The sequence below is a fragment of the Condylura cristata genome, unplaced genomic scaffold, assembly GCF_000260355.1.
Source record: "Condylura cristata isolate star-nosed mole 26May11 unplaced genomic scaffold, ConCri1.0 scaffold00014, whole genome shotgun sequence".
NCBI lineage: Eukaryota > Metazoa > Chordata > Mammalia > Eulipotyphla > Talpidae > Condylura > Condylura cristata.
Genome location: NW_004567115.1, coordinates 51,197,995 through 51,207,033, shown reverse-complemented (window position 1 = coordinate 51,207,033; position 9,039 = coordinate 51,197,995). Strand labels below are relative to the sequence as shown.

Here is a 9,039-nt window from a genome sequence, read left to right as displayed (position 1 = left end):
GACTTCTTGTCGAGTGCGTTGTGGGGCATGTCCTTGAAGAAGCGTCTGGAGAGAGAGGTCATGGAGAGGCTGCTGCGGCAGGACCAGCTGACCAGAGCCAGCCCCCCGATACCCACGTTGCCTGGAACCCTTCCCTTGACCCCCAGATGTGGGAGCCACCAGGAAGGGGAAGTGAGGACGGCAAGAAATTCGGCATTTAGAGTTGGGTATTTAGAACTAGGGCCCTGGGTGCTCAGCTCTGGGCTGCCTGGGTGCTGGGCAGAGGAGGCCCCGTGCTAGCTGTGTTCTGGAAACAAACCTTCTCCAAAACAAATGTCCCACAGGCCGACACTCAGCCCAGACCTCCCGCCCAGGTTCTGGGTCGTGGTTTCAGCCCCCCCCAACCACCGCTGAAATAGCCACTGAGTGGCCGCGTGGCCACTGAAATAGTAAGTGATGTAGTCGACTGGATACTTCAGAGTTTATGGACCAGAAAGGGAAAGAAAAATAACTCATAAGCTCCCCCTGGGGACACCCAGTCATTTCTCCTGAGTGTGTACCTCCAAGCCTGGCTTCCCTCCGATTGTGTGTTTGGGTGGAGTTTTATGCATTCTGTATTCACAGCCGTAGCTGTCTGAGCGTGGGGCCCCCCCTGGCCTCCTGCCTCCCCAGTGGGGAATTTCTTCAACTGCTGGAGACATTGTCTCACTCTTGGGCTTAAATTAGAGTAGCCCAGTGTTTCTTTAACTCGGTGTCCGGATACATGTCTGGGAACTTGTCCAGTGTCAACTGTCATAGTAGCAACGCTGTGCTCCCGATACCATAAGCAGCGCGAAGCAGATAACTTGTGGCTTAAAAGCAGTGAACTTAGCTAATTCACTGTGCTTCAAAAAGAGCAAGTCTGGGCCCTCACCTCATGCTTTAGTTCAAAACACTGACTCTGGATGCAGCAGAGACGTGCTAAACCAGGAGGAAAATCTCTCTCTGGCATGAGTTGCTTCAAATGCCAGCAGAGCAGTGGAGGGAAAGCGAAAGGTAAACAGTGTCTTGGGTTGGGTGAACCCTCTCTTACAGAAACAGGAATGAATGACTACATTAAAGTGGGCGTGAAGAGTGGTAATGGTGACCCAGTCAGTATTGCTGATCAGGCTGTTTCCATTTCCATCCTACCTCTTTCCAACAGATGATGCAAGGATACAAAGTTTTAAAATGTATTTGAATAAAACAGAGTCAGAGAGAAAGCAGGCAACCAGCAAAGGAGAGGAAGAGCAGGCAAGCCGGTGGCCTGGGGCTTGGTTGTCCTGGCAACCAGAGTGGACCGGCCTCCTCCAGCCCCCAATGCCTCGCATGAAACATTTACCGTAAAAGGTGGGCTTCATTCTTAAAAGTTTATGAAGCCTCATATTCAAAGATACATTTTTTTTAAAGATTTATTTATTGTGCATACAGAACTGGGGTACAGGCCAGAGGCTCAGGGGCAGTGAGAGGCTTCACCAGAGACAGAGTGGGGAGCAGAACAGGCAGAACGACGAAGTCCACTGCTGAGGGGAGCAGCGGGCGGGTCAGGAGAGGTCTGCTGCGCCCTGGGGTCACCTCCGGGGCAGGCGGGAATCGAACTCATGCGGAAGCGGCTTTAGGTTCTCAGTGCTGTGCTTTAACCCGCTGCGCCACCAGGGAGGGCCCCAAAGATACATTTTACCGAAAAATACGGAGGCAGTTTCATGTCTGTTTTCCTCCTGTCGCCTCATTGTCTGCAAGCACCACGGGACAAAGGTCAGCCGCTGGCCGACAGCCGACCCAGCGCGGCTCCACGGGCCTACCCCTGGCTCTCAGCCAGAGACAGCTGTGCCCCGCCTGGAGAACCTGCCTGGCAGCCACGCCTGTGCGGGAGGGGTGGGCCCAGCACCGTCCAGCGGGCAGCGGCCAGGACGCTGCCAACGACCCGCCGTGCCAGGCCAGCCCCTGAGGCACTCATCACCCCAAAGGCGCCGGGTGAGGAGCGGGAGAAGCCTGGAGGCCAGAGCCAAGAAGAGACACGTGGGCGTCGGGGTCTGTGCTGGCCTACCCCCGCTCCCATCAGCGGTCCCACCGAGGGCCAAAGGCTGCCCGAGAAGGAATATTCTAGCTGGCTGAGGCAGGTCTGCCCTGCAGAGCCCAGGCCGCAGGAGCGGGGGCCAGTCTGCGGGGGCGGGGAAGCCGATCGGCCTCCACGGGAGCTCGCGCCACGAAGGCGCCCACGAGCAGCGGCCACGCGACTGCCACGTGCTCAGCCCGGCAGCTCCGAGTTTTCTGAACCAGAAAACTTTCCTTTGCCTGCACACCGTCCACCCTCACAGCGAACCTCGAGGCCAGCCCGCTGGAGCTCGTGACAGGCGGGGGGGGCCCGCCACTCCCGCTGGGTGCAAGGCCTAGAAAGTGGGCTCCCAGGAGCTGGCCAGACTGACTTGCTGGACACAAGCTGAAGTCTAGTCCACCAGAGGCGGGCTTTGGACCCTCCTCGGTCGACCAACAGTGGAGCAGTGAGTCCCGACTGAACGTCATGATGGTTCTTTGGAAACTGCAACGTCCAGCGAAGCACCATACTGAACCTGGAATCGATCCAGCTTCTCCAGTAATGAACATCCATTTGCTCAGTGCCAGCTGGCATTGTTTTTCTCATCATGTCATAATGCAATGACACTCTGTTCTCTCTCTTGAGCCCCGTGAAAGGCAGCACCCCGCTGACTGGGGGGATCTGCAGGATCTCACCACTGGTGGGCGAGACCCTGGTGCCTGGCAGAGCGACGTGGCACTAGGGAGGCCCAGGCAGCCCAGGGCGGGGGTGGGCACCGGGAGGGAGGGCTCGGGGAGGGACAGCCCTGGGCCCTGGCTCCCAGGAAGACGGCTAAGCTCAGTGGTTCTCTATGGATGTACGCGGCACGCAGGTAACACTGTCAGCCGATTTCCTAAAGCTTCCAGAATAGAGTCTGCAGGCTGCAGAAGGTAACCAGAAGGGTCTGTCACAGAGCGGACGCGTCACCCTGGGGCTAGGGTGGCAGGGGTCTCCCGACGGCGGCGGAATGAATGAGCGAGTGAATGAATGAATGAATGAATGATGGAGCGCTTCAAGGCTGGGCATGGATGGAAGAATTCTGGGGCCTGTGATAGCCGGATAAACCTCAGTAACAAAGTGACTGTGCTAGGCGGAGAGGCAAACAGTGGAAAGAAACCGCCAGAAGTCAAACTACATGCAAGAGCCTACTCAGTTTAGGACGAGGCAGGAGCTGAGGGCTGGAGAAAGGGCTCAGTAAGAAAGGACGCCCAGTACCACCCCGGCGTCCTGAGGGCGCCCCCCCTCCCGCTGGCCCGGAAGGAGCCCCAGTGGCGGTGCTGTGGGCACAGGGCCGCCACTCCCGCAGTGGCTCCGGCGCGTCTCTGACACCTGGCACAGCCGCACACCTGGACGCCTGGAGGGGGGATGACAACGCTCTCCCCAGAGACCAGCTCCCTGGCCTTGCCCTGAACCCCCTGCGCCCCAGTCCTGGCATCCCGCCCCCAGCCTGGCACCTGCAGGAGGCGCTCTCCAGCGCCCAGCTGCCTCTGCCAGCCCAACCGGCCACCGGGCATGCGGAGGCCAGGTGACAGCAGGGCCCCGGGCGGGCACAGACAGACCTGCTGCTGATACCCAGGAAGGGGCAGCAGAAAGCAGAGCTCTGCAGGCCCAGCCGGTCGTGTCTGTCTTCTCATAAACCACAGAAAAGTTAACTCGCGGCCAACACTTACAAATGAGCTGAGGTGAAATGCCTCCGGCTCGCTCTGTAGCCGCACTCGCGGCCAGCCACAGCCGCGCTGACGCGGTCACACCCCCCGAGTGCGGGAGAGCAGGCGGGCTTTGCGGGGGTGCACACCTGCGTGTCGGCCGGGGCAAGTCTGGCTCCTCCCCCGGCAGGTGCTAACCTCCCGCACGTGGGGGCTGATTTCACGCCTTGGCCTTGGGGGCACACACAGGTACGGAATACACCTGGCTTCCTAAGGCACCTCAGTGCACCTGCAGGCAGCTACTAGGGCGACTCCAGTCACGGGACGTTTGCAAAGGGCAAAACCATGAAGCCAGTAAAACATCAGAGGTGCTCGGGGCTTGCGGCGGGGAAGGCTGAAGGCGGGGAGCTCCGAGGGTTTTCAGGGCCACTGAACTATCCTGCAGGAGGCTACGACGGCGGATAAAGTCACGAGACATTTGTGAAACCCACAAACCACGCGGGACCCCGATGCAACCGTGAGCCGCCGCCGGGCAGGTGCGGCCGGCTGTGCTGCCTTGGAGGGCAGGGCTGGGGCCTCTGCTCCTTCCTCTCCATTTCCTACAAACCTGAAATGGCTTCCGAAAGGTCAATTAAAAATAAATAAATAGATGGCCCTCCCTGCTGGCGCAGCGGGTTACAGCACAGCACTGAGAAGCTAAAGCTGCTTCCGCATGAGTTCGATCCCCGCCTGCCCCGGAGGTGACCACAGGGCGCCGCAGACCTCTCCTGACCGCCTGCTGCTCCCCTCAGCAGTGGACTTCGTGGATCTGCCTGTTCTGCTCCCCCTCTGTCTCTGGTGAAGCCTCTCACTGCCCCTGAGCCTCTGGCCTGTACCTCAGTTCTGTATGCACAAAAAAAAAATATTAAAAAAAAAATAAATAAATCAATAAATAGAAATAAGGAATAAAGAGGAACAGTGCAAACTGGATCCCCTGCCCGTATCGTTGTTCTAAGGACTTTGAGCGCCTTAACTCCCGAGCTCCTCGCCCCCACCCCCGCCCCCGAGGGTGCCCATTTCACAGATGCGGGGACTGTCTGAGCACGGCCGCACGGTCAGGGCTTCGGGGGTCCCGACCGTTCCTTGGTCTGCGTTACGTGCTCCGAGGGTTCCCCGTGCTTCTCTCAGGCTCTGTGCGCGCACTGTGCCTCTTTTGCAAGCCAGGGGGGAATCTGTGTATTTTTCCTGAGCACCCTGTATCTGCAGGAGGTGACACACCAACGATTATCAACAGGACAAGCGACCTTAGCCCATGGTCGAGCCACAGACGGAACTTTGGAACCGTTTCGGGAAAAAATAATCCCAGCCCTGGGAAACTCTGCTCGCGGCCTGCTTTCCAGAGCTGCCCGGTCTGCCTCGGGTGCACTGGCCGTACGTGGCCTAGGGCTGCCCATCACGGCGGAGGGTGTTGGCGGCGACGCTGAAAACTACAGACCTCACAATCTTCTAGGAAGCCTACGAAATAGGGGTTTTCCACAGCCTCTTCCTACTGTCCAATAACCTGTCCCCCGAAGGGCAGCCGGGCAGAGCAGGAGTGTCCATCTGCCTGCTCCCCAGACTCGGGAGCGTGCAGAGGAGATTCCGCTCACACAACACGCAGAGATTCCGGAATGATCCGAGTTGATGGACACCACTGTCTTCTCCCCGGGCGGCCCTCCCGGCCGCCAGAGTCGGCACAGACTCGGAGAGACCGGAGGGCGTGAGAGCATGGCACAGAACGAAAGGGCACCTCGGTCTTCCCGCTAGGTGACGCTGCAGGGGCAGGTGACCAGGGTGATGGGAGTGTCACGGGCGGCGGGGTTCTGGGCCCGCGGCCTGGGCAGGTCCGGGCGCGTGCTTCTGGCTGTTTCGTTTCAGAGCGAAGAGGAGACCGTGCGCCCGACGCAGCTCACGGCACACAGGCACAGGTGTGGCCGGGGGCCACGGCCCATGAGGGGGACCCCAAACCTCACTGCCTAGTGATGCCACAGTAAAGTTGCGTTTGGCTGCAGCAGCCTCGTATCTCGCTGTGACGTCTGCGCAGGGGGGAGCCCTCATGATGCATTTCTCTGAAAGCGTCCCCCTCGTGAAGTGACACCCCACTGCGCGGAAGTAACCCTGCACGGAGCTCCCAGGACCCACTGCAGCGAGGGGGTCTGTCCAGCTGCAGCGAGGGTGCAGGCTGCTCCGGGGCCCCGAGTTCCCGCACTTGCTGAGACCTGGTGGCCTCGTGGAGAGCAGGGGCCCCAGGTGCCTCTGACCTCACTTTCTGCCATAAAACCAGTAGCGTCAGAGGCTGGAGTCAAGGCGGGGCCCTCCCCCCCCCCCCCCTTCCTGGGGCACCCTCGCTCTGATACCCAGGAGGACCCAGAATTCTGCAAGGGCCCAACCCTGCAGAAGCAGGACGAGCTTCCCTCTGTGGCGGTGAGGCCGCAGTCGGGCTGCGAGTCGCGGGAAGTGCCTTCCCAGGCAACCAGAGGGGCCCTAGTCCCAGGTCCCCCACAGCGGTCCAGACCTGCCTTATCAGCCACACGGGCGAACTGCGTCCGAGCCTGCTTGGAAATGCGTATCCTCACGGCCCCCCCAGATCTACAGCCCCATTTGCAGGGGAAGGTTAGGTGGGGGAGGGAATCTCCAGTTTAAGAAGCTCCTGGCGGCGAGACTTGCGACCAGGCTTTGGAAGCTGCGTCCGTCCCCCGAGGTGTGGGCGGGCGGGATGCGTGGACGGATGGTGCTAGAGGGCGGGCCTGGACGGTGCTGCCTGGGTCAAGAACGTGCTAGAACACAAGCTGCACCACAGCCTCCTGTGCTCCACATGGCAGTGGGCCCTGGCAGCCAGAGCCAGGCTTATGTCTCAGCTTCCCGCTAATCCCCACGTCCGCTCCGACTGTCCTCCCCACTCATCTCCCATCATTCTCCACCCGGTCCTGGCCATCCACGGGTCCCCAAGCCTGTGTACACCCCACACCACCATGCTGTCTACCAGCAGGGACCTTCTCCTCCTCCGTGGGCAACTCCTACCCCCAGAGGCCCTCAGTGTCCTGTCCATCCATGGGCCCGAGTCACCATCAATGGCAGACACCTGTCCCCTCCCAACCCTGTACGTTTGTGGGCTCACTGATTCCGTAGCGCTCACCAGCGCCTACCGCGAGTGGGGCGTCGCCCACACGATGGAAACCCCACCTTCCTGACCCCCCAGAGGCCCGCCTGGTTCTCAGAGAAGCGCTTAAGACTCCTGCTAGTGGCAGAGAGAAGAAGCGGGCGACCCCCGCCGGGGACGCAGCTGGCATTTGGACGGCCTTGCCTCTGTTGACCGCCCGTGTCCCTTCACCGCCCCACTCCTGCCTCCCACCCTGGAGGAAGCCACGGGCGGACGGTCCACAGGCGGGCGGCGCGGCCGAGCCTACCTGAGCTCAAGGCAGCCCAGCTGCAGCGCCATGCCCTCGCTGACCTTGCTGGCGTAGCGTTGCATGTAGTCACTCCGGAGCTGGTGGGGAGACAGGCCAGGGGTCACCCTCGCGCCGCGCCCCGTTTCCCTGAGCAGAGGCCCCAGAGATAGTGCCTCCGACACAGACTCACACGTGCCCTGCCCCGCACAAACGCAGCGGGAGACCAGGAGCGGAAGGGGCAGGCCAGCCTGGGCTGCCCCTGCTGGAGCCCTGGACGGGGACGCCGCCTCCAGGCACCCGGTGGCTCCCTGCTTCACTGGGGGCCACACCGATTCCCCCTCCCCGCCTCCTTTTGAAGAACCAAAAACCAGGGTCGGTGATTTGCCCAAAGCCTTTGGTGGGTCACGACAGATGCTATACACTGCCCAAGCGGAGCCTGACCTGGTGTGCAGCAAGCCCGGCGGGCACAGAGCGGGGAGCTGTGACGGCAGTGGGCGCTGCTCTGGGCTCCGCCCTCCCACCCCCCGGAGCCGCTCAGCACAGCTCACAAAAGCCACTGAGGAACTTTTCTGAAATTGTGCCAATTTGATGTCCTATTGGGAGTGTGAAATAGGCCACGGCAGGAATATTTACACCACGGGGCTGGGGAGCGCTACGAGCCAGGTTTTCTTCCTCACAGGCTGGCCTGCCAGCATGCGGCTAAGGACAGCAGCTGGTCTTCACGCTGCCCCATAAAGTGGGCATCACTCTTACTCTCCCCATCGAGAGGAGCCGAAACAGCGTCCTGCAGCCCGCCCAGGCCCGGGTGCTGGGACAGTAATGGCAGAGCCGGGCTGGAGACCAGGCGTGACCAGTGCTGAGTCACGTGCCCCCAGATCGTGGCCACCTCACCAGCCGGGGCCGTTAGCAGCCACGAGGGACGGCCAAGAGAAGCCAGGGGCGCTCCAGCAGGGTGAGCAGGCACCTCACTAGCTGTGCATCGGGGTCAGACAGCGGACCAGGGGCCAGGGGAGTATGTAGGGGACTTTTGGTCACTGGGACCTCCCAAGCCGGGATTTGTCTGTCCAGCTCCATGGGGAGCTGTGGGCTGGGCAGAGCGAGCCCTGTACCTGCTGGTAAAAATAGAGCAGTGTGGTCCGGTCTTCCTTTAGGCTCTCCATGAAGTCCTCTGGCAAGTAGCGGATCTGAAGGTCATACCTGGGGCAGGAAACCCACACATTCTGGTTGGTCTTGGGGAGCTGGTTGTGCAAGGGGCTGCGCCCAAGCTCCTGGCCACCCGTTGAGGCCCATGGGGGCAGGGGGCGTCGAACAGGCAGGGGTCAGCCCTGGCCCTGGCTCGCCACCCCTACTCCCAGGGGGCGCGATCCCCACAGGGGCCCAGGCCAGCCTGGGTCTGGCTCCCCAATCCTCTAGTACTTCTGTGCCTCCTTCTCCAAGGTCCCACTTGGGGGGGCTCCTGCACAGCCGTCCAGGGGTGTGCCAAGCCCACAGTAAGTCTGAGAAATCGACATGCGTGGACAATGCAGTGGCCCTACGGGGCCACTCAGCTTTTCTAGATCAGGGGCTGGGAAGTGCTCCAAGGACAGGCTCTGGGCTCCGCACCGATTCCCCCATCGGAGCCCCCAGCCCCCCACCTACCTCCACTCGGCTTCCACGTGGAGACACTCGTACTTGTCCTGCACCTCCCCCACCGTCATCTGCGGGTGCAGCCAGTGGATCTCGTCCGACTTCATGTGCTTCAGCCTCAGCCCGTAGCAGTCAGCCAGCTGGATGTTGGGCCCGATCCGCCCACTCAGCAGGATGGAGGCGATGACATCCTGGAAGAGGGAGGGGGGCAGTGTCAGGGCTGCTTGGAGGGGCCTGGGCCAGGGCTGCCAGGAGGGGGCGGGGCCAGGGCTGCCCAGAGGGGGCGGGG

General features: G+C 61.3%; 1 protein-coding gene across 1 annotated transcript in view; it reads right to left on the bottom strand.

Annotated features, from left to right (window-relative positions):
• Positions 1–9,039, bottom strand: part of PTK2B (protein tyrosine kinase 2 beta) — a 103,427-nt gene that overhangs the window by 22,577 nt on the left and 71,811 nt on the right. Inside the window, 4 exon segments of the mRNA XM_012724802.1 lie at positions 4–45; positions 7,143–7,222; positions 8,234–8,321; positions 8,763–8,941. Coding sequence (XP_012580256.1) covers positions 4–45; positions 7,143–7,222; positions 8,234–8,321; positions 8,763–8,941 — 389 coding nt within the window.